We start from the raw sequence: 25,761 nt of genomic DNA on the forward strand, positions 1-25,761 counted from the left end.
TATTATGTGCGAGTTAAATACGACGTTTAATCTACGATTTTTTTTAATAAAACACTTTCTACTTATAAAATTTATATTTATAATAATGGCAAATCTGTAATTTATAATGACTTATAATTAATCACAGATGTAATTTATGAATAGTACTACTATTTTTCTTTACTACGTAAAGAACGTATTATTTAATAGTCGCACATAAAAATAATAAATGCCCAGTAGAAAAAAAATTGTTTCATTTAAAAATTAAAAAATTACACTCAGTACAAAAGATAATGAACGCTCAGTAAAATGAGTGCAAATGCTCAGTAAAATAATAAATGTTCAGTAAAAAATAAATACATTCCTACTTTACTAATTTTGATTAAAGTTACCGAACGTTTGTTATTTTTACTCTACAAATTAGAGTTAGATACTCTAAATAAACGATTTTTTTAATGTGCACTTTTATATTTCAATAAAATGCGTGCTTTACTCATCAGCGCCCCAGAGAAAAATTCCATATAAAATAAGATACCAGGAACATGAAAAAAATGTTAAAAAAATTATCTACAAAAATTTCGAAGTTTAACTCTATTCATTTCTGTTGAAAAAATAATTTTCCATTATTGTAACTCTGTTTAATGTTATTTGTGGCTTTTATTCGCAAAATTTTTGTGCCTTTACTAAATAATTATAAAAAAAAACATATACATAATCATCAGTATCATTAAATAGAATGTAAAATATCAAAAAATATATATGTCCAAATTTCAAACATTTTTTCCATTTACTGGTATTTTATCTTCCTTTAAATTTTTCTCTGGGGCGCGAGTTCTGACACTTTGTATTATATTTTACTGACTAATTTTTCTCACAAAATTTAAGCCAATCAAATCTTTCAAATTTCTAAGATTCAATCCAAATTTAAATTATGCAATAATTCGGCACGTCTGAAAATTACTGATAATTTGCCCGCGAATCTGTTTGGATGAACCTCAGAAATTGGAAAGATTTAATTGACATAATTATTTTTTTCACATTTTTATTTTAATTTTTCGTAATGAAAATAGTGTTTTTGTAAATTTTGTTCTGGAAATAGTCTACAAAAGACTGTGCACTTGACAAATTTATCCACAATTACTATTGATAATTTACCGTGCAAAAATTAATTAAATACTGATTTATTATTTCATTTTACTGAATGCTTTATTGTCTTTTCTTAAAAGTCAACTTTTCATTTTTTCTTATTTTCTTTCATTAATTTATTTAAACTAAATTCGGTTCACTGTTCCAAAAGTAGTTAAAAATAGACATCTAAATTATTGTTAAATTATGACTAATTTTAWTGAAACAACGTCAAAAACACCTTTATGTAAAATGTTTGGCTATAAATTTAGTGTTTTACGTATATGCATATGTATAACTAGCACTTTGCTTTATTATTTTTTTATTAAAACATTCAATAAAAAGTAGGTTCAGACTTCAGAAATACCCATTTAGTACTTTTGTGTCCCAACAAGAAAGCAAAACAAATAAAGGTAATGCCACTTTCCAACTACTTTTGAAGATTTATTATAATAAATTATTAAAAATATTGTAACTCTTTTCCAATGTCTCAGTGAAGAGATAAATCAAAACAAACTGTTATCGTTTATCTTTGACATAAATTTAACGCAACAATATCTTCAAGGCGCAACTTTATCTTTAAAAATGTTTTAGCGTTAATTAGCAAAAAAATGTATGATAATTGCATCCAGTAAACAAAATTGTAAAAGGTCGAGTAATCTGCATTTGTGGCTTTGACTGTTTCTTCACATTAACAACCACAACACTTATTCCAATTGTGATGCTTCCACGATGCCACGATGGCAACGACTTTCAGGTCAGTAGCATTAAAATTAACAAATTTGACTTTTCCCTAATTTTAGAAATTGCCACTTGTCGCCGAATTTTATTCGCAATGCTCACCAGCGGCTTTATTGTGAATGCATTCGTGAAGGCTATTTTTAACATAGCGATAGTCGCAATGGTCGCGAAAGATCAGCCAAACACATTCGACTGGAGCGAAGCCCAGAAGCAGGAAATCCTCGGAATTTTCTTCTGGGGTTTTGCTATCACAAAGTTCCCGAGCGGAAGACTAGCCGAGATAATCGGTTCTCGTAAAGTCACCGGATACTCAATGGCCGTTGCTGCGGTTTTAACCGTTCTAACCCCAGTTATCGCATCTTTCAACTACTACGCCCTGTTGGTGTCTCGAGTCATCATGGGGTTTGTGATTGGGGCCAGTTGGCCCGCTTTGATGCCCTTGGTGTCAAACTGGATTGGGCCCACAGAACATTCAATGTTCATGACAGCGTTAGCATCGACTTCCATTGGGTTCGGGTTAGCGTCTCTTGTAGGTGGTGTGTTGATTGCCCATTATGGGTGGCCGAGTATTTTTTACACTGCGGGAGGGGTTGCACTTTTATGGGCGATTTTATGGTTCTATTTCATCTACGACTCGCCACGACAACATCCAAGGATATCACGAGAGGAGCGAGACGAGATTGAAAGTAGAATCAAGACAGATTTTAGGAAAGTTAAACTGAAGTTCAATGATATTCCCTGGAGACGAATTTTTGCTTCTGGCCCAGTCTGGGGGATTGCAATTGCCCAAATGACGAGTTTTTTCGCCACAATGACCATAACCACGGAACTACCGTCTTATYTGGATCAAGTTTTGCATTACAATATTTCAGAAAATGGTGTTATGGCCAGTTTGCCAAATTGGGGTTAGACAAATCACCGAAAAATTGTTTTTTCTTATATTAATCTTCCAGGGGTGTATGTAACTTCGATAGGGAGTGCATATATAGCCGACCGACTTTTACGCACCAACACTTTATCGACTACCAGTGTGCGAAAAATTTTCGGAACGACTGCGTTTCTCATCCCGGGCATTTTCATGGTAATTATGGCCTTCCACGGAGATGTTGCCACAGTCGTTTTAGTTTCATTCTCCATAACTTATGCTGTAAATGCGTTTTCTGTCGCTGGTCACCTTGCGAATATGTTAGACATCTCTGTGAATTTTTCTGGGACCATTTGTGGCATTGTCAACACTGTGTCAGCCCTCACGGTGTATTTTTCAACAAGGATTGTAGGAATGTTGGTACGAAATGGGCACTCGTTTGAGAATTGGAGACCCCTGTTTTGGATTTTGGCCGGGGTTTATTGCTTTGGAGCCGTGATGTATTTTATTTTGTGTTCGGGAAAAGTGCAAAGTTGGGACTTACGCGAGCCCGAGAGGGAACCTCTCAAGAAAGAGGAAAACCGAAGAAAAGTCACTGAAGATATCGTTTTTTAATAAAGTTTTAGTATTTAACTACTCAAAGTTTGAATTGTAAGAGAGCCGAGCTGAAGAACTTGACTCRAAATACCTCAAAATCTTAGTTTCAAACTTGAAAAAATTGATTAATAATTCAAAATATATTAAATTCAAATCAATATCTCAACCCCGACTACGCCGAAACTAAAAAAGCCAGAAAAAAAGCTCGACAGATTCGTATTCAACAAATTTTCTTTTTTTCTTTTGTATGTTACGGCTAAACTTTATATGTATATTTATGAAGAAAACTGCAAAATTCGCAACAGTTTAAAAGTTATCGTCGAATTTATGTATATTTTAGATATTCCTGACTTTATCAGCAATTTTCTCGATAACTATGATCTTTTCTGTATATGATAGAAACTTMAATGTGCTTTTCAACGGTGCCAAACATAAAAATTTCATATTTGATCGAAATGCACTTAAARGGATCTAAAAGTGCATAAAACGTCGTAGAAACACAAAAATTTGAAATTAAAAAATATAATATGAATACATTAGACTAGAGCTGAAGATCCGGAGTTCGTCAGCAATTTTTTTAATTCCAATTCAAATACTAACAATTCAAATGTCTAAAGATGGTCTAAAGAGAGCAWTCTTTAAAAATAAGTACCTAAGCATAATAGAGACATGAGCGCATAAGAGCGGCCTATAAGCGTAAGAGAGGTATAAGCATAAGAACGGTATAAGCATAAAAGCATAAGTGCTTTTTTATCGTAAAATATCAAAATATCAAGTAAACTTTGAAATTATGGTACCCAAAAACGGCCCCAATTTTTTTTAATTTTTAAAAATTTCGACAATACTGTACCACAAAAGTTACAATGATGTAAAAAATAAAAAAATGACAACTTCAAAATTAAACTTTATATTTTTTTACATTTCTAGAAGTCCTAGAGACTCTAAAAAGTGCGTAAAACGTTATTGGATCAAGTTTCAAAAATCACAATTTTTTTGAATTTCCGAAGGTGAGTGGATAGATAAATCGTACTTTACCTTAAGTCGCAAAAACGCTTGAAACATATTATGATTTTACGTCTAGAGTACTCTGGTCAAGTTAAAATGCTCTACGATGCGTAGTTTTTAAGATATTGACTTCAAAGAGATCTAAAAGTCGTAAAACATTGTACAAACATTTTTTATATATCTTTATAATCAAAGGATTTGTACGAAAAAATATCTTGGAAATATTTGTTTCATTTTCTTGTTTGTTTTGTTAAATGCTATAAAAACATATTTTGTTTAATATTTCTCTTGCAATTACCAAGCTATTCAATTTTTTTGTAATTTTTGTAAAAAACATTACTTTATTAAAATTCTTGTAACCCTGGAATTAGTTGTACACATTTTTGGAATTTAATTCTAATTGTTTAGAATTAGTGGAATTATTTGTGAACTAATGGAATTTCTGTAGAAGTACTGATTTTTTTTTTTTAGAATTATCAGAATTAATTTAGAAATACAAAAATTAAGTTAAAATTACAGAAATTAATTTAGAATTATACCAATGAATGTGAAAGCAATGCAATTACTTAAATGCATTACTGGAATTACTGAATTTTTTTTGAAATTGTACACATTTTTTAAGGATTCCTAGTTCTTTCATTTAACTTCGATATTAATATACAGGGTATCAACTAAAATTAATCAAATTGTGCAAGTTACTACATATTGGTTGTGACACCCCATATTTTTTAATGGTATCTTATTTTATGAATTTCTTTTGTATATACAAAAGTTCTGCGCCAGAACTCGCGCCCCAGAAAAAAAGGTAAGATAAGGTATAAGGTAAGATACCAGGAACATGGAAAAAATGTTAAAAAACTATCTATAAAAATTTCGAAATTATGAGTGGTAAAATTTTGAACTTTGACTATTTATTTCTGTTGAAAAAATAATTTTCTAATTTTTTTTTAGTACAGGCTATTAGAAGAAAAAACAAGGAAGCTGTATCGTAAATTGTAACTCTATTCAATGTTATTTGTGGTTTTTATTGGCAAAATTTTTGTACCCTTAAAAAATAATTGTAAAAAAACATATACAAGATCATCAATATCATTAAATAGACATAAAAAAGTCAAATTTTTCTCTGGGGCGCGAGTTCTGGCGCACTCTGTATACAACAAAAAAATCTTTTTTCGTAACTCGAACCATTTATTTTTGCCTATTATTCAAAACCACACTGTATTGTGTATAATTAATAGTACTATAATTTCAATTTTAAATTACTAAACAACAAAATAGTGATTTTAGTATGAAATCTGATTTTTTTGCTTCAAAAAAACATAAAAAATAAAGTAAAGTAAGAAATAAAAATCAACAATTAAATTTAAGCTCACGAATTTTATTTTGACAAAAACTTTTATTTGAGTTGGAAGAATTATAATTCCATACAGTTGTGTTCATTTATTCTAGTAAATTGTATAGGCATAGGAAAAAAGATGACAAAAAATAAAAAGAACAATAAATGATGATGATCTTGACCAATCTCGACCAGTCCGGCTCTGTCTGCCGCAGACTTAAATAAAATAATTAACTTTATCTTCCTGAGGCCATTGATTAACATTTGAAGTCAATGTGTTATCACCAGAAGTGATAAAACCGACAAATTCGGATCAAAATAGCGTTGTAGAAAGTGCGAAAAAGCTCACTTCACCTCTGATAAAAGCTCCCAGTGGTCCACTCTCCCAACACTTCACAAATCGCCACTCATGCATAAAAAACCACAAAACAAGCACTGATCATTTAAGTGCAACAGCCGGTCATCGAGATTGTCACATGTTCACTAACTTTAAACCTCCGACTGAACGTTTAAAGGTACACACACGATACGCATGCACATCTGTGCGTTTATGTTCACAATTCCCTCGATTCTCAAGCCACCCTTGCCCCTCCCCAACCCCAGACCTTATGGAAATTTGAATGAACAGTTGGCCCCCGATAACACTTTCCTTCGCCAAATTTCATGCAAATTACCACCAGGGTGGGCTGGAAAAACCAAAAAAAACCATCGACCATTGTGTAATTGTAGGTCATTATTTATTGTTTGATTAAAGAAATTTCGCAATTGAGATTTTTGTCGTGGCTGATGACTCGTCGGTGCTTTGAAAGAGCAAGCTTTTGCCAGATCATTTATTTTAATAAGAGCTAATATATGAAATACAGTGAGGCTTCTTTGAAATCGCGGTTAAATATGCTCTTCCTGGTATCGCGGCGAGTTTATTTTCTTCACGATGTTGGGAAAGAAAGGAAGATGATTTTGCGTCTTTTTTCGTTTTCTTATTTTACTATTTAGCAATCGATGCAATTCGTTCTGGTGAACATATGTGAGAATATCGGGTGTGCCAAAAAATAAAAAACATGTGCTTTAGGGTGCTGTAATGAACAGCTGCCTTTTAAGGCGGCATGCCATGGCACGCGTCAACCAGGGCCGTACACAAATTATTTCAAACAGGGGCAAATGAGGTGCAATTTAAACCACTAGATGCCATGCGCGATTGACCCCAATAATTAGACACAGAAAGTAAACATAGAAATCATCGTTGCTAACAAAAATAGAGATATTATAGTCACGTGGACGACTTTTGCTTGATTTTAAGTTAAAATAAACAGCTCCACAATTGAAGTGGATCTTTAGCTAAAATGTATTTAGTTTTTTATACAGGGTATTAAAAAAAAGAGTGTAAAATATTTTAGGAGGTAATAATATGAACCAAAACAAACAAACAGTTTAAAGAAGAAAAAAATTAAAACGAGAAAATTAAATAAAAAACTGGGAATGTCAAAAAAAAACTAAAGAAAAGAAGATTTAATTGACAGTTTCTTAACTTTTATTCTGTTTTGGTCATACGTCTTACATATTATTCACCGAATGTTGTAAAACTGTAGTTTTTTAATATTCTTACAATTGTTTAAAGTTTTTAGAAATTTGGTCTGGTATGTAATGTGTATTTTTTGTATTTTATTCTTTTATGACAATGTAAAACACAAAATAGTTCTTTTTATGTAATCTTTGACACCAAAATGACCTAATTTGAGCCCACTTGAAATCACTTATTTAGTGTTTTACGTACATTTCGACCTACGATTAGTGCCATTATTATTATTATTATTATTATCTTAAAAACAAAAAAAATCGTGTTAATCTTGACAACAAAAAGAACGGATTTACGTCCACGTTTATACGTATTTTGGCCTATTTGTAGCTATCGTAATTATTATTAAGGACTAATTGTTTTAAATGAAAAAAACGTAGTTTTATTTGTTTTGCCACCGACTTGACCAATTTTGAGTCCACCTAAAGTGTTTTGGATTAAATAATAACTTGAAAACTTAATCTGCAGAAAGTGAGAGGAATTATTTTAATAAAAATGAAAAATAAAGACGTGAAATTTGAGAATAATATACGGAAGTAGAATCAAAAAATTGTCATGGCATAATAATTAAAAGTAAACTAATCCGGTAACATAAAAAATAAAGAAAAAAAGTATTATTTATATAAGAAAAAAAGAAACAGTGGTTGAAACAAATCCTGAAACGGTAATGTAACAAATGGGAAAAAATATAACAAAAAAATTAGAAAACAAAACGTAAAAAAGAATACAAGAAAATCAGACAAAAAACTACAAATCTTGAAAAAAAACTAAAGAAGGTGAAGATAACGAAAAAGATAAAAAAATTCAGATGATCTACTTGACAATTTCAAATTTTTGTTTTGTTTCTTACTGTATGTTGTAAAGATTTTATGCTGTTTTTCTTATTTTTTGAATATTCTTACAATTTTTTTATGTTTTTAGAATTCTGGTGTGATGTTTAATACTTATGTATTTTTTGTATCATAATTCTTATTACGATGTAAAACAAGACAGAAATAAAAAAGTTTTAATAAACATGTCCGCAAAGTAACGATTTCGGAGATAACAAAGATTATTCGTTTTTTGAAATAGTTGTTTGCAAGCTGTTTAAACAAAAAGAGAAGCTTCTAGTAACAATTCTAAAAATTTTCACATCCGATATCTCTGAAAGCTTTGCGGACTCATGTATATTAAAACTTTTTTGGTTATTTTGGTCCATACTATTACTTCCTTAAATATTTTACAATCTTTTTTTAATGCCCTGTATAATTATTACAAAAAAAACTACACTTTTGGTGTAAAAGCCTAGGAAAAATATACTAAAACAGAAAAATTTGATAGGAAAAAATGATAAAAACGCTCGAAAACCTGAAAACTTCCCCATCCGCCTCTGATTTCAGATGCCACACTACGTTCCCACATCACAGATAATTCAACTCGTTCCAAATTATGTAAATTAGGCATTGTAGTTAAGGTGGCTCCCCGTGGGATAAATGACCGGGCGATTTATCCAACCCTGAATAAAATATGAGTTCCCTTCGATTTTAAATTACTCGATTGTATAGTCACTAATATCATGTTTCCTCTAACACAATACGATAATTTGAACGTGAAATCTGACAGGAGGGTCGGTTTGGAATTTGTTGTTTTGGTTAACAAACTTGCGTAACATTTCTATTCTTGTCTTGTGAAAATAAACACAGATTTTAAATACTAATTCATTTCGTAGTTACTGAAACTCGTCTTGTTGCTATTTTAGATACTTCACTCGACTACTATAAACGGTGGGTGGATTTAATTGTAAATGATGAGGGGCTTTCGACAAATCGTCATTTAAATTGTTTATGTGCTTTGTTTGCACCTAGTTATTAAAACGTCTGTAGTCTAATAAGTGTAACTTTTCAACTCAGATTTATATGCCTAGTTTTCTTAGTCATTTTCCTATTTTCTATACACTATTTTTCAACTAAAACGTTGAATTTGACTTTTTACCCTTATTTTTAACTCCCTTTTCTAACTCAGATTTTCCTAAAAGCATCAGTTTTTTAGAAAAATGAGTCAATTTTCAAGTTCTTTTCATTTTACATTTTGTACAAGACTTGATTATTATTCATTTAATTATCAAAATTTTTTGCTAGTAATATAATGACTTTCATCACTGTAATATATTGAACAATGATGTCGTTTGTTGATAAAATTAAAAATGAAAGACAGATTATGACAACTACATCTGATAATTGATAAAGATGGGTGAGTAAATTATTTTTTAAATGATCTCAGATTTTTATGGAATTCGATTTTTAAAATTTCCACGCCAGTTTGGTCTTTGATTTTTATGATTCAATGCTCTTTTAAAATTTCCACAAAAATGTGAGCTTTATTGTCTTGGAAAACTAATTGATTTTTCAGTTTGAATTGTTTAATATGGGCAACTTTTTAACTCAGTCTTTTATGCCTAGTTTCCTTAGTCATTCTCCTATTTTCTATGCATTTTTTCTCACAACTTCAGATTCAGTTGACGTAGCCCACATTTTTTAAGAAATCGTAAAAAACAGGGTAGTTTTTCTTATTTTTAGCATAAAAATCTGGCTCACATTTTTAAAAAGACCATAAATAACAGAGTAAAAACTTGAAAATTTACTTTTTTTTCTTTGAGGAAAATCTGTGTTAGAAAAAGGGGGTTAAAAATCAGGAAAAAATGTCTAAGAAAACTAGGCATAAAAATCTGATTTGAAAAGTTATACATATTAGACTACAGAAGTCTTAATAACTAGGTGCAAACAAAGCACATAAACAATTTAAATGACGATTTGTCGAAAGTCCCTCATCATTTACAATTAAATCCACCCACCGTTTAGAGTAGTCGAGTGAAGTATCTAAAATAGCAACAAGAAGAGTTTCAGTAACTACGAAATGAATTAGTATTTAAAATATGTGTTTATTTTGTGTTTATTTAAAACTTGAAAATTAACTCATTTTTCTAAAAAGCTGAGTTAGAAAAAGGGGGTTAAAAATCAGGGTAAAAAGTCAAATTTAACGTTTTTGTTGAAAAATAGGGCATAGAAGTAGGAAAATGACTAAGAAAACTAGGCATAAAAATTTGAGTTAAAAAGTCACACACATTATTAGACTACTGTCTGTTGTTTCAATTTACGGGGAAAAAATGAATCAACTGCAATATGATGGTACTGGATTGATATTTATTGCCATTTCCAGACAGTGCATCGTTTTAATAATTACTTTAGAACGAGAAATTCTGTAACTTTATCCTGCATGTCACTTGAGATTTGTAACAAAAACGTCTTTGAAACCACAAATCAAACAAATGGAAAACATCCACAACACGCGATAGCTCTCAAGAGGAATTAACATCAGTCACTAGAATGCTTTCAGCACGATGGGGCGTTTGAAAACAATGATGAATTTGCATTTTCTCGTAAAAATTATAAAACCAGCTGTGGGTATTTCACTGTCAGTTTTCATAATAAATTAGGTAATTTGTTAGTATAGTACATTTAAAACAATGGCGAAAAATTAACCTAGACTTTTATTGGCGTGTGCACAAACACGTTCAATGGCAAAACCGTGAAAATTGCTTTATTACATGTTTATTTTTAGTTTAATTTCTTCCGAATTCCATCACACCTAAAGTCGGACTAAAAATAAACTACAATAGACTCGATTATCACTGCTATTATTTTCATGAAACTTGAACTTGACTTTTGTTTATAGTTTCATGAAAACAAGTGAAATGGCGTCATAATTTTTTTTCCAATTTTCGTGAGATAAAACGCAGTTTTACGATCTTCTTGACCTTTCTCAGACGTACTAAAAAATCCTTGGAAAATGTTTCAAATTGTATGTCGTTACTTCCCCCAACATTACTTCAAGATTGGAAGGTCAGTTTATGTCACGTCTTGAGACTCTTCGCATCGTAAAACAGTTTTTACGACCATCACTTATTTTTATTTTTCCAAAAGTAACATTTTTTGTCTAAATATTAATAATTAACAAGCTTATTGATTGCTTGACACTTGATATCTCACTATTAATAGACACTTCATTTGATAAGAGAATTTTAGTAAAACTAGATAATTACTCACCACTGACTTCGTTCCGGTTACTCCGTCAAAATACAAAACCTGAAGTTTTCCTTAACATAACTAAACAATCGCACTTTTCAGTGAATTTCCCGGCTCCGGTCGTTGCACTACCGGAAACATTTGGCCAGATCCGGTATATTTTTTCCACCACCGCGTCACCATTACCCCATTTCAGGTCTTTTGGGTCTAAATTACGTTTTCAGTAATTCGATTTGTGCTTGCATTAAAAAATTTCAGTGTTTGTGGTGAAAAATTGCGTGAAAACTGCAGTGGATGACCAGAGTTTGGTTTTCAGCGCAGGCCCGGAGTCCTCCGTGTGATCGCGCACGTCTGAATCGATTTTCCTGAAATGGGAGATTGCATCTGACTGAAATGCTTCGTCTGAAAGTTGCATTGTGACAACGGGGGGCACAAGACGATGCAATCTTATCAATTAAGCGAATGACACAGACGGTGGCTGTAAATTTTCTTAAGCTGCTTAAACGGTTGCAATGATTTATAACTGAGCTCGATTTAAAATCTCACGCGAGAAAGTTATGATAAATAAAAGACTGCGCAATAAAGTAATAAATAGGTGCATTAGTTTTGATGCTAAAGTAATAATCCTGCTGTCGCTTCAACTTGATTAACATTATTCGAGTTTTTCTCTGCAGTCTTTTAACTATAGCGCAAGATAATGACCGAGGAAACGATAAACTTCGCTTTATAACTCCAGGCGCAACAGTTAGTTTAAATCCGACAAAAACCTTTTATTTACATTAAAAATTGAAATTATATGTCACTGAGAAGTACTTAAAACATTAATTATTTTACACTTCCGTTTGGCTTTTCTAAACAAATAGGTGGCAGCTGGCTATTTCAAACATTTTCAGGAGTACTACTTACATTCTTTACATACTCACAAGGGCTATTATYAGAACTATTTATTTCGTCGGTTTACACCACATTTTTTATGTTTATGCACCGGTTGATTAATCAAAATAGTCAAAATTTCAAATTAATAAAAAACTTTTTGAAATAAAATTAAATAAGATAATCTACCTTTTTTACAATTTTTTAGGAATAAGCAATAAGTTGCTTTTTCAAAACTTCATACGCAGTACTACAGTGTAGTGAAAATTTAATCATAACTTTATCACACCATCTGAAAATTTAATTTTCGGCGACAGGAAACGTAGAATTTATTATTAATATCGCACATTTCGAATTTATTTCAGAGAGAGTAATTGTAGGTGTTAGTATTAATAGAAATTTATAATAACTAGATTATTGTGTGTATTTTTCAGTAAATAGAAAAGTAAATACTTTTGATCATATTTTATTCAAAATTTCTCGCAGTTACATTTTTAACAAGTATTGTTGATGTCACCAAACTGGATATTTCCCCTCAACACTAATCAGTAATCAGAAAAAACATCTTCCACTATTATTTGATCATTGATCTTCAGTGAAGGTGACCCAGAGACTTAGAAAAGTGCAAAAATGTTGTAAAATACTTAAAAATGTGTGTAAAACGTTATAGGGTTGAGTTCAAAAAGTGGATTTTTTGGGTTTTTGTGGTATCCTAAAAATGGTCGCAAAAACGCTTGAAACACAAATTTTCACTCATTTTTATTTCGTTAATTGCGATTAAAATAAAGTGAAAACGGTTTATGTTTTTTACTATACCTACGTAAAATGCTTCGGGAAGTCAATTGGTGTCAAGAAAACCGCAAAATTTTAATAGTTTAGAAGTTATTTATTGTCAAATTAATGTTTTTGCTATTTTTGTCTTTACCAGCAATTTTCTCAGTAACTATACAAAGAAAAATGCCATGTAAGATAAGACAGCAGGAACATGGAAAAATGTTTACAAAATTCTATCTGTCAAAAAATTTTGACATTTATTTTTTGACATTTGACATTTTTCATGTTTATTTAGTAAAGGAAAAAAAATTGACAATAAAAGCCACAAATAACATTAAACACAGTTACAATATCCAGTATCCTAATACAGCTCCCTTGTTTCCTCTTCTAACAGACTGTAGCAAACAAACTTTAAAAATTATTTTTCCAACAAAAATAAATAGAGTGTGCAAAATTTAAACTTTCATAAGTTCGAAATTTTTATAGAAAGAACTTTTTAACATTTTATTCATGTTGCTGGTACGAGTATCTTACCTTACCTTTTCTCTGGGGCGCGAGTTCTGRCGCACCCTGTATATTTACCGCAGAACTATGATCTTTTTTTTTATAAGTTAGAAAATCAAAAATGCTATCCAACGGTACCAAACATAAGACAGTTTGTTATCGAAAAAAAAATTCAAAGTTATTAGTTGATATCCGCTCCGGGTASCGAAATTCGCCAAAAAATTTTCCAAAAATCAAAAAAATTAAAATCTTTAAAATTCAACCAAATGCACTCCTAGAAGTCCAAAAGACTTGAAAAAGTTCAAATACGTTGTAAATACTTAGAAATATTAAAAACGTTATAACTAGAAACGATATAAGTAGAGTTAAGTTAAAAAAAAGTCATTTTTTTTGGATTTTCGGTCGAACAATTTTTTGTCGAAAAAGCACTTGAAATACGGTTTTATAGACGTAAAATTACACGTATTGTATAGCATACTCTTGACTTCCAAATTTGTAAAATAAGTTTTAGTTGTTTTCAGGAGATTGAAATTTAAAATTACTCGCATGTTTGTCTATTATTTCACCGTCCACGTTAAGGTTTTCAGTTATTTTCAGGTTTTCAAAAATTGTAATTTCTGTCAGGTTTTGGTCAGTTGTAAGAGTGATAAATTGTGAACTTCAGGAATAGCTAATTGGCCTAACACCAGAAAAAAGCCGTTTTTGGCCTACATTTTATGCGAATACAAAATTTTATGTAATTATCCTTCACTAAATAAAAAACCCAGTTGATAACTTGCACGTAATACAATTCCCTCGAGCTTTGTAGCCTCCCCATCGCCTTTTCCTCCTCAGTCACGTATATTAAACCTCATTTCAGTTACTTACACTCGCATGATTCAGTCAGGAATGTCGATTTTTCCTAATCGTTTCATGACGGGAAACAATAAACCTCTCTACTAAAAAATCTTCTTTGTGTTATAATAAATACCTCAGTAACACCTCACTTCCTAAAAAAAAACTAAAACGGGTTTACTAACCCTTGTCTGCAGTCAAGTGGAGAAGTCAGTGCACTTATTCTCGCAAATATTGAGACTGAAACCCTAGGGTTCATTGTTTTAGGGGTTGCAGGAAATTTAATCCTGACGCTGACTCATCAGCGAAGGGTGATTGAAATAATTAAACTTGATAACAATAGATTTTATTAATAGAGATTACAAAGTACAGTGTAAATTCTCCTCGATTTGGTTTCCCAACATCACAGCTTCCATAAAACTTAGTTTATTCTTATCAACAACTCCTATTAGTCTCCGCTCTGAAACCCCAATTGTAATCAATTTCGAGCCTTCAATTTTTGAGGATAATTTATGTTTGAATCCTTCAATCCCTTTATATTCATACACCTGTAAAACACTTTGATCTTCCATAAAAACTAGAAAAGTTTCCCCACTTTTAAACTCTAATGAGAGTAAAGACGACGGTTTATAAGTCGCGACCTTATGAAACATTTTCCCCTCAAAGACATCTTCGTAAATCTGGTGAAAAAAAAAAGATTGCTTGGAATTTATTAATGTGTTAAATACCTTAATAAAATCTAAACTGCCCCTAACACTGGTCTCCTCGTGACTTGCAACAGCGAGTAAACTCCTTTTATTGCTTCTAATCCCGACTTTCATTACAACAAGATCACTGCCTTTACGACCGGGGAAAAACGGATTGAATTCTTCAGTACAGTTACCTCTAATTATTTTTTCAGTCTCGTAGCTGAAATCCTCGACGATGGGGTCTTCACGATGCAATCTAATTAATTTTCTTCCTGTCCGTAACGTTAAGCCGGTAGCTAAGCCTCTAGGAACAAATGCCAAGTTGTCTGAAATAAAATTGCAAAATCACTCCTACAATAATTATCTTCACCTTCATCAACTTTCCACTTCCTGGTTCTTGTGACAAGAGTGTCTAACTCTGATAAAACTTTAAATTCGGTTATTTCGTTGCCACTAATGCCGTAAAAAATCCCCGGTGCTAGAGATTCTTGCAACAAATCTTGATCTTCGATATTTGCAACATGCTGAAACGTTTCTTCGTGTTATTTATCTAAACTTGATTAACTTACCACGAAATGTTCATCGATTACTTGCCAAAGATTGGTCCCTTGAACTTTACAAGTTGAATAGAAAGCCTGATTACGTATGACTAAATAAAATAAATTGTGGAGACGCACTGAAATAATCTGCGAAACTAAACCAAAGTGAAGACTTTGAACAAAACGGAATTTTTCACCAAAAGTGAATAAATGAGACTCGCAATTTYTCCGTTCACTTATCAACAARTWGRCTTTGTTTTGGTGTTCAAAACTAAAAACGTGCTCGATGGGGTTTTGGAAATTGAGCATTTGTAGATTTTCCAAGTAATTGAATTTGTAAATTTGGTTTTGTAAACGTTCATACATGTAAGTCAAGTCTTTGCAAATATTGGTGTAATCGTCCTGAAATCAATTATGACTTGAAAAAATTAACTAAAAATACTACATACAACGAGAGCTTTCTCCATGGCGTATTTATAATTCCGTTTTTCCTCAATTTCGTGACTGAATTTTTTAAAATTGAGGCTATTAATTGAYCCAAAACCGGTGGTTTCGTCTTCGAGGACCAAATCTTGATCGATGACCCAATTATTGGTGATATTTTGCACATAGGGTGCTGATATTTTAACCCCTTCTGAATCCCACTCCGTGATATTAATCCCATTGACTAAACCTTGAACGATTAAATCGTTTCCAATGTTGACTTTAGACGTAAAATGGTAAATCCCGGTTAATTCCTGGTCGGTGTTTGTTGTAACAAAACGAGTCGTTTCGATTCYGTTAATCGATGATAATTCCAAGTTGTCGATAAAAACATTCCCAAGAAATTCAACATCTGAATYAATTTCTTGCTCGGTATTAATCTACAACTTCGGGTCATTTGAGTTTGGTGTAAATTGTGGCTTACCAGGACAGWGTTGGCAAACTCATTTGGTAAGTTATGAAAGTTGGTAGAGTTGYCCACAGGCAAATCCTTGAATAAATTAACTGCATTGAAGGATAATTGTGTTAGGTTYTGGTGAGTCCTTAATGGCACCAAAGTGTTGATGTTAATATCGTTTATAAAGTCGGTTTGTAAATTATCAACAATTGTGACATTTTCAAAGATAAATTTGCCTAGAAATTACCGATTTTGTTGATTTTTTTTAACTTGTCACAAACCTTTCATGAATCCTTTGTTAACAAAAATTGAGTCATCCATCCAAGAGGTGAGATTGATTTTGTTCAAGTCGTGCGTTTTGAGATTATTGTTTACGATCATGTGGTCGATGAAAGTAGGTTTAGTGAATCTCGCAGAACTCTTTATGGAGGCGTCCTTCGTGATCATTACCATATCAGACACAAATGCCGGAAGGTCAATACTGTTGATTTTCCCAATCACTCGGATGTTTTTTTCAAAGTTTGCGTTGTTTTCAAACGTGGTCTGGCCTTGGATCTTAAAATTGTCGTCGGTGTAAATAATGCCGTCTAAAAATTCCTGAACCGAGTTGATGTGGAGGTTGTGGATGTGAGGTAGACGGGTAAAAAGAACGTCTCCTGGAATAAATTTTGACCAAAATTGTAGCAAACCACAAGACTCACCTTTTAAGTAAATTTGATTATTATTGACTTGGAAAAAATCGGTTATTGTTTCAATCGAAGTATTATTGATGTTATTAACARTGATATTTTCACCAAACTGGACATTTCCCTCAACAGTAACTGGACCTGTAATTTCTTGAACCCCGTACTTTCTTAAAATATTGCCCAAAAACACGTTGTTGATTTTTTGGGATTCTATCAGTTTCCTGACTGTGAAACCCTTAAGGAAGATTTTGGTGTGAGGAAAAGTCACGTCTGTTTCATTCTTGTAAACAATATTTGTAACAAATTTGTTGAAATTTACACCACCAAAGTTTTCAATTTCGACACTTTCAAAATGTACATCGTCCTGAAAAAATAATTACAAATTTTTGTCAATTTCCACAACTGTTTTACATTGAAASTCAGGTTTGTTAAATTGTGTTTCTTGATGTCCAAAGCTCCGCCAAGACCCACAGTTGACTTGTTATCAATTTTATCAATTTCGAGCGATTTTGCATACAAGTCTAAAATTGGAATTTCAGAAAAATATTGAAAAAAAATAAGTCTCACTTGTAATCTCCAAATTCCCGGTTAGAATTTTTGATTTCAGTTTTTGGTTTATTGATACTGAACTAAATTCGTCATGATTCACGTCATTAATTTTTTTAGCTGAAACTGAAGTAACAAAAGAATGACCGATTTCTGAAACACCCTCCACTGTTTGATCTTCAGTGAAACTCATTCGATTTTTGCTAAATTCCCCCAAACTGAAACTTTGTATTTCACCCTGAAAATTTCCCTCAACCACAACGTTTTCAGCATCGAGTGACCCGAAAAATCGGTCTTTTTGGCGCACAATTTTAGCCTCAAGTTCATTAACAGTTAACTCATCTTCAAAAATTAGAGTCGAAGAAATGTATTGCTCTCCGTCCACCTTGACTAATTCCTCATCCAGTTTTGTGATATTAACAGAATTGTAAAGTCCCCCAATTTCAACATTACCAAAAGTGACAATTCCGTCAAGGACACTCAAATTTAAAACCTGATCCGTGTTTTTTGTAACAATTTTGGCCAAATTTATATTATTGACAGTATTTGAACTAATTATTAAGTTTTTGCGAACTGTTAATCCTTCAGGGAAGGTTTTCAATCCATCAATAAATGGTTCTTCTTCACTAGAATACACGATATCGCTCAACATTGACTTGAAATTTTTCCCGTTGAAATTTTCAGATAAAAAAATCACTCCTTCGACTTCTAAATCTTTGAAGTGGGTTTTAGCCGTTACAAAATCGGTTTTCAGGAGAGTGGGATTTGGGAGGAATTTACTCGCATGTTCGCCTATTATTTCACCGTCGACGTTAAGACTTTCAGTTATTTTCAGGTTTTTGAAAGTTGTAGTTTCTGGCAGGTTTTGGTCAGTTGTAAGAGTGATAAATTGTGATGTATTGATATCATTGATGGTTCCTTCACAATGGACTTCAGGGGTGATTAATTTGTTAAAAGTTTTTACCCCTAATACCAAAAATTGTACCACAAGTTAATAAATTTACAATAATTACCGGTTATATTTGGAAAAGTGTTATCTAAAAAAACGTATTCAAGTGGAAATTTCAAGTCGTTCAAATATTCAATTTTGGCGTCTCTTTCAACGGTTACATCCTGAAAAATACAGTTTTTCACTTACCTAATCCTGAATATGAAACACAATTACCCCTTCTATTTTAACTAATCCAGGAACATAATTTCTGATATTTCGAAGACATAATTGGTGCAAAAAATTGTTGAAATCGTCACCATTTACTTTTTCAACTGTGATATCTTGTGGAATAAAAAGTGACTCAAATTCAAATGTTCCAGATTCGTTAATTTGTGCCTCTGACGGGATATACTGATCGTTTAATTTTTGAACATTAGCTTTGTTTGTTTTCACACTTTCAAAAATAATTTCTTGCGAAATAGGAGACTCCAAATTGATAACTTGGTCTTCAAATTTAGCTCCATTTACATTACTAGTTGCAACATCTTGTAAAACACATAAAGGCTTCTCTAAAATCAAATCACCATCAATTGTGAYATTATCAGTAGCAAAAAAAAGTTGATTTGAGTTAATTCCGTTGACATTATCAAAAAGCAAATCTTCAGTTTCCAGATTTTTGAAAAATTTTTGACTAGAAATTGCACTAATATTATCTCTCCTAAAACAATAAATTAGACGAATTTTAACACTTTTGTGGCCCTACATAACAATATCTTCAAGAAGAGTATCCGCCAACTCTTCACCAATTTCCTCAACTTGAACTTCTTCAGCTGTTACGTTACTTTTGATTTCAACAACGTTATTAAAAGTCACTGAATTGTAATGAGTGGGACTTGCATCGAATTGTTGTTTCATAATCAAAACATTTGCATTCATTTCATCCAATTTTGCTTTAACTGAATCCAAATTAAACACCTGTCGCGACTTTGCGACTAATTCTTTGTATTTTCCTTCTTGAACTTTAATCAAATTCTACAAAAGCTATTTATTTGACTAGAAATAACGCACAGATGCATACATTAATTTCAGACTTTCGTTTAATAAACTCTTCTAATTGTTGGTCGAGAGGGTTTGAAATTTGTCTAATTTCAATTTTGAACAAAAACACGTCGCTTGAGCGGTTTTTCCKTGGTACCACCAGACCCAAATTATTATCAATATTCATCAAAGCGGACCCTTCAATGCCACCTTCACCTGGCAAACAAGATAAACCCAAAACCTCTTCCCCGTAATACACACAATGGATATCATCATGTTCCTCGAATTTATCCCCGTTATACGTGATTATTTCGGTGATAAAAGATTTATGGCCTCCGTGCAACAGCGAACGTTGAGCAATCAACATGAAATCGTCTCCGTAAACGGACAAATGTATAGGCAACCAGAAATTCACACCGCTGAAGTGACTATTGGATAAACTTTCTTTCAGGAAATTCCCTTTAACTAAACGGTAAATGCCCGCATTCATGCCGTTAATGGCAAGAAAAGATTTATGCCCACAGGTGAAGGCAACAACGTCGGTGATGCCACCACTGGTCAAATTTTTGTAACTAATAAAGTGATTATCACTCATTTTGTAAATTGATAAATGGTTGAGTGATTTTTGCGGAATTGCGAGGAAAAAATCAGGGCCTGAAGTGATCACACTGGAACTGTGKGCAAAATCAGACAAGGGCAATTTCTGACGGAGCCTGAAACGAAACTAGGGAAAAATTGCGATTCCTGAAAATAATTACCAAAAATTAGGTGATTTTTTCAGTTCAATTTGGTATAAATCGGCTGTGATTTGAGATAAGTGTTGATTTATTATCAACAAGTGGTTGTCAAAATCCATTTGGAAAAAGTTGATGTGAGTTATATTTTTGCGAATGGGCCAGACCCAAAATAGAGTTGAGTTGGTTTCGTCGAGTTTATACCAAAGCAATTCAGTGATTACCGCAATCACAATTATGGTTTCAGAATTTTGCAAACTCGAATTCCAGTTTTGGAAAATGGCAACGTCGGTGATTTGTTCTCCTAAATCTGTTACAAAATAAGTTTGTGGTGTGAGAAAATCAAAAACTTACTAATTTCTTGTGATTTTTGCCAAAATTGGTTTTTGTCCTCATTGAGKCTTACGATAGAAATGACCACGTTTTTGTCTAAAAGACCGACAAGATAGCAAATCTGGTCATCACACAGACTTTTCCAACTTTTTGCAACATAATTGAACTTAAACTGGTCATCAGTTGTGATATTAGTGATTCTGAGTTCTAAAAAATTCGTTSAATTACATAATCAGAGAAAAAATTGTTACCTTCTCGGTTTTGGTGGTTGGGATTGTGTTGATAAGAATGCCAAACATGTTCCAAACTCGCACAATTAAAAAAAAATGCAAACACTAAAATTACATACAACAGCATTTTGCACACACACATTTACGAAAAGAATAAAACCGGTAGAGATAATTTTATCGGGGGAAGGCCAGTTTTTGTGATTAGGGTAGGTTCAATAAAACAAATCGTCAACTATTTTATTTAATAATTACCACAGAAACACAGTGAAAAGTGGTGTTTAAAAATTTCMAGTTTTTAATAACATATTTTCACTCAGTTTGTAAATAAGTGGAGTACATTAAAGAAYACTTTCCACACCAATCTCGTGTTTGCTACTTTAACTATGTACAATCTTAAAATTAATAAATAATTGAGCATCAGTTCAGGGTACACTAACGGACAAGAACCTTTTGGGGTCACCAATCGTAGGCTGGAACCTCAAATTAACCCGTTTCCCTTTCGTGTCATCAATGTCCAAAAATGTGTTCCAATCGACCAAATAGTAGAAACCAGTTTTTCGAGTTGTGGTTTCTGGAACTGGTGGTTCGGTCGGCGCTTCAGTTTTTCCACCGAAAGACTCCTCCAAAGCTGTCAAAGACGGAGTTTCCGCTTCCGGTTTACTCGTAGTACTAGTTGTACTTTCCTGTCTTTTGATTTCGTTTTTAACAAGACCTACGTCGAAATTATTGGGGTTTGGCGAGTCAAATTCTTTTTGGTCCAAAGTTTCGGTTTTATTTTCCCCATTTAGACTACTGACAAGTTCTTTCAAGCCTTCCAAGTCAAATTTCTTCAAGTCTTCTTCCGTAGCAGTTCCGTTCATTTTCTCCAGCTCTTTGATCATCCCAATGAGGCGCTCAAGTTTCCTCAATTCTTCCTCAGTGGCGTATTGGTTATCAGGATTGAAAACGTGTTGTTTTTCCGATGAGGTACGAATTTTTCTCCCGTCGCGTTCTTGAGCAATCCCCAAATCGGTGATAACTCCTTTCAAATGTTCGGGAATCATGTCAAGATTGTACTTTTCCTCTGATTTGTCACTGCGGTTTTCAGCTTTCAGGACTTTTCCTCGTCGAGCACTCCGCCCTAACCCGAAGGAAGCAAGAAGGGCGTCCATATCGTCGCGACTTGGCCCATCATCGGGCAATGGCTTGAAGCCAATATACGATTCAGGCTTGACTTCAGCTTTTTCAGGATAGTACTGATCCTCGCGAGTCGGTTTTTCAGTCGGTTTTGGGTTTGGTAACAAGCCAAAGCTCATCAAAAGATCGCGCATTTCTGGACTTAACGAATCCGCAACCATTTCTGCGTTTGGTACTTCAGTCGTGGTTGTGGTGGTGGTACCAGGCAGGACCTGGATTGAGGCTAAAATGTCCTTAATCCGGGTTTGTTCCGCTTGTGGTTTTAAAGCTGATTCCAAATTCAAGTCCTTCATAACTGTTTTCAAATTATCCGGTACCATAATTTCCTCAATGACTGGTTTTGGCGGAACTTCTGTGACTTCATGTTTGACATTTTCTTCAAAATCGAGATCAGGGAGTGAAACGTCGTTTTTCTGGGCTAGTTTTGGTGACTCAATTATGCGAATTCCTTGACTGGGAAGGGAGTCTTCGGGGTAGCGGTGGTTGGGGTGGTAGGTGGTTGGAGCGGTTGTGGTGCGTCTTCTGACAGGTCGGCGCGATTTTGTGGTTATCGGTGATGGTTTTGGAGCTTCCGTGGTGGCTTCTGGCCGTTTTCTTCGCACTTGGTTTCGCGGAATGGTTGGTTTGGTGACCTTCTCACTGATACTAGCCGAATATTTCTTCTTTTCTTCCGAAAAAAGTGGTTTCTTCGCCAAATCATTATCAGTGTCATTGAATTGAACCGGTGGTCTTCTCCTCGAGTGTTTCACTTTGTCCGCCTCCTCTTTGGTTTTAAAAGGCTCAGCCCCGATTATATGAGTCACAGGGGCCTTAGTATACAAGTCTTCCATATTTTTATCATTGGTGGGTGTATATGGCATGACTACCATCACAGCTTTGGGGTCCCGATTCCGCCCCAAAAACTTGATTTTTTCATCGTCGGAATTTGTGATGTTTTCCAACAAGTCTAAAATTTCGCCACGGGTCAAACGAGGAAGTGTTGGGTCCGACTTGAGTATTTCTTCGACTACTTGCACTGTGTTATCGATGATGTTGCTTTGTGGGTCAATGGAGCGACTGAGTGGTTCTTCGCGTTCCAGACTGTTCACTTCTTCCGGTGTTGAAACATCAAGATCGGGCAATTTGAGTTTTTGGGCTGGGTGGGAGTGCACCAGGACGAGTGTTGACCACAGCAAAATTCGCATCTGGAAATAAGTAAATGAGAAAACTTTCTCCCTTTTTTGCAGTTTAGTGTCTAGGTCAACCGGTTTATTGAAATTAACCTGGATTTATAATGTTTCTTAATTCGTTTTATTATAATAATTGTTCGATTATAATACTTTCTGTTTGCGTTTTCCGCTCATCACTTTCTCTTTCTGGTGTTTTGTTTTTACTAATTCTATTGTAGCTACTAACAGGTCGTTGACTAACTGGATATTCCTGATGTCTAAATAGCTGACACACATAATTGGAATATCATTTAAGGTTAACACAAACCTGTAAAATGTTGTAATAGCCGAACTTAAATGGTAAAGTCGTGTCTTATTGCCGTAAATAATTAAACTGACACACTTCCTACGCGACACATCTTTATTGCATTGACATAGCGGATCACGATCAATAAAACAATGACACCATCATCAATAATCATTCAACTTTCAAAAAAGTCTTGCCTAACTAAGGCTGTCGCCGGTTGTATTACTATCCTGGAACTAGAATCCCAATTTTCAACAAAAATAACAAATAATATACAAAAATAGAAGTAATATATCACCCTAATACATTTATGTCTATGTTTTTCGAAAAGCAATTTAACAGCCTAAAAACTAAAAATGTTTTTTTTTTAATTATGTAACTTTCAACACATTTCTTAATTTTTAATACCGTAATTAAAATGTGCTAAAATAAATATTATAGGCTTAAAATGTGTACTTTTTTACGAGTATTTGACTACATACTACATCGCGTCATTTCTCTAGTTCAATTTTTGTGAGTAATTTTTTTTATAAAACATCAAACCTTTATCAAAGCAAAATTTACTAATAAAATATTAGCTTAAAAGGCAGAAAACGTAAAAAATCTAAGGTCTTTAAGAAACATAAGCTTGTATTATTGTTTTTTTATTAATATTTTGTTTAATTTTGTCGAAACGCATTTAATAATCAGGAAAACAAATTCAAATTGATCTTATTTTGTTTGTATCACTCGATTTAACTGGTTTATTTTAGTAAAATTAAATAAAATAAATAATGGGAAACCAGAAAATTTGACTTTTATTTTTGTACTAAAAGAGTTTTTTTTGCAAGATTTTAGTCTAAAAAACAAAAATCATCAAATTAAGTCGAAAATGATATTATTTTTGAATTTCTAAAGCGTTTTTCAGCTGAAAACAAAATTATTTTCCAAAATTTCGTTGACAATAAGCAGAAAAATCACAGAATGGAGACGAAAATGATGTCATTTTTGCCTTTTTCGAACATAAGAAGATTTTGCAATACCGAGTCATTATTGATTTTAAAAATTATAGTTTATGTAGAAAGATATTATTGGAAACCTGCTAAAAATAAGTAAAAATCCGACAACTTGTTCATGTTCATGTTTTTCAAAAAGTGATTTAAAAAATTCAAAAAAAAAAATTCATTTACGTTTTTAAGGTTATTTAACTTTTAACACAATTTTATATCATCGTGGTTGCAATGTGTATTATACGGTTAAAAAATTTGTACTTTTTTCTTTAAAGTATGCAGTTTTTCTAGTTTTTTTGGTTTTTGTGTAACATTTTAAAAAACACAATGTTTTCATTTAAAGAATTAAATCTTATCAAAAACAAAACAAAATTGACCAATAAAAATGTAACTTCAAAGGTAAAAGGCACAAAACGTAAAAATTATTAGATGTTTCTTTAAAAAAAATACAACACGTTTTAAAGTGGTTTTTACCTAGTCGCCTACAGAATTTCTTTACATGTAAATTTTTCTGTGCCGCTCTACTCTTTTTGAATCAGATAGTTCTGTATACAGTGACAGCTGTACACACATTGAATAAATTAACATTTGAGGTTAATTAGATTCAATATTTTTTAAAGCGGCATTTTTTATTTTACATGTAAATTCCATGACTAGATAAAAATCACGCTGTATAAGTTCTATACCTCATTTTTGAAAACAAGTTTAAGCGATACAGTAGTTAGTTAGTATAAATATCTTCTTTATACAATTTTTTCATTATTTTAAAATTGGTGGAGGTTTAAAATTGAAAATTGAGACTTCTTCTAGCCTTGAACTTGTTCAGCTGTGAAAAATTACAAAATTAAATAAAAAATTTTTTATTATTGTTAATTATTACTTATTTGGTTAATTTTGTCCAAACGCATTTAATAATCAGAAAATAATATATTCAAATTGATCTTATTTTGTTTGTCTCACTCGATTTGATAAAAACAAAATAAAAAGCAGAGAAACCACAGAGTTTGGTTAAAAATACTTTTCAGCAAGTTTTTGTAGTAAAACAGTTTCTTTGCAAGATTTCGCTAAAAAAACAAAAAATCATCAAATTAAGTGAAAAATGATATTATTTTTTAGCTACAGACAAAATTATTTTGCAAAATTTTGTTAAAAACAAACAGAAAAACCCCAGAATGTGAACCAAAATGATGTCATTTGTGTCATTTTCAAGCATTTAAGAAGATTTTGCAATCTAAGTCAAAAATCAATAAATTGTTATAAAAATATTA

General features: G+C 32.5%; 4 protein-coding genes across 5 annotated transcripts in view; 1 reads left to right on the plus strand and 3 right to left on the minus strand.

Annotated features, from left to right (window-relative positions):
• Window positions 1-11,564, minus strand: part of LOC123005983 (disheveled-associated activator of morphogenesis 1) — a 54,728-nt gene extending 43,164 nt beyond the window's left edge. The window contains exon 1 of one of the 2 annotated variants that reach the window (XM_044400098.1): window positions 11,304-11,564. The gene's annotated coding sequence lies outside the window, so the exon portion shown is untranslated. Of the gene's footprint in view, window positions 1-6,002; window positions 6,160-11,303 lie in introns of those variants that run through there. The other variant, XM_044400099.1, reaches the window with a different exon arrangement.
• LOC123005986 (sialin-like) lies at window positions 1,707-3,346 on the plus strand. The gene is made up of 3 exons (XM_044400101.1): window positions 1,707-1,861; window positions 1,908-2,750; window positions 2,799-3,346. Exons 1-3 carry the CDS (start codon window positions 1,837-1,839, stop codon window positions 3,323-3,325), a joined length of 1,395 nt encoding a protein of 464 aa, XP_044256036.1. The 5' UTR covers window positions 1,707-1,836; the 3' UTR covers window positions 3,326-3,346.
• A 3,032-nt stretch (window positions 11,565-14,596) lies between the features above and the next one.
• On the minus strand, window positions 14,597-21,031 carry LOC123004902. The gene is made up of 17 exons (XM_044398421.1): window positions 20,895-21,031; window positions 20,665-20,850; window positions 20,335-20,620; window positions 19,617-20,289; window positions 19,302-19,570; window positions 18,773-19,256; window positions 18,621-18,720; window positions 17,629-18,573; window positions 17,473-17,582; window positions 17,077-17,425; window positions 16,657-17,031; window positions 16,403-16,611; window positions 15,945-16,358; window positions 15,526-15,897; window positions 15,327-15,480; window positions 14,996-15,282; window positions 14,597-14,947 (listed from the first exon to the last, which is right to left on the minus strand). The coding sequence occupies exons 1-17, from the start codon at window positions 21,013-21,015 to the stop codon at window positions 14,627-14,629; spliced, it is 5,655 nt and encodes a 1,884-aa protein (XP_044254356.1). The 5' UTR covers window positions 21,016-21,031; the 3' UTR covers window positions 14,597-14,626.
• Window positions 21,032-21,101: 70 nt separating this feature from the next.
• The window catches only part of LOC123004911, a 6,328-nt gene continuing 1,668 nt past the window's right edge, over window positions 21,102-25,761 (minus strand). The window contains exon 2 of the mRNA XM_044398437.1: window positions 21,102-23,233. Coding sequence (XP_044254372.1) covers window positions 21,296-23,233 — 1,938 coding nt within the window. The 3' untranslated portion in view covers window positions 21,102-21,295. The remainder of the gene's footprint in view (window positions 23,234-25,761) is intronic.

Source organism: Tribolium madens, unplaced genomic scaffold (assembly GCF_015345945.1).
Source record: "Tribolium madens isolate multiple individuals breed KSU strain unplaced genomic scaffold, Tmad_KSU_1.1 Scaffold_20;HRSCAF=117;Tcas5.2_LG4, whole genome shotgun sequence".
NCBI classification, from domain to species: domain Eukaryota; kingdom Metazoa; phylum Arthropoda; class Insecta; order Coleoptera; family Tenebrionidae; genus Tribolium; species Tribolium madens.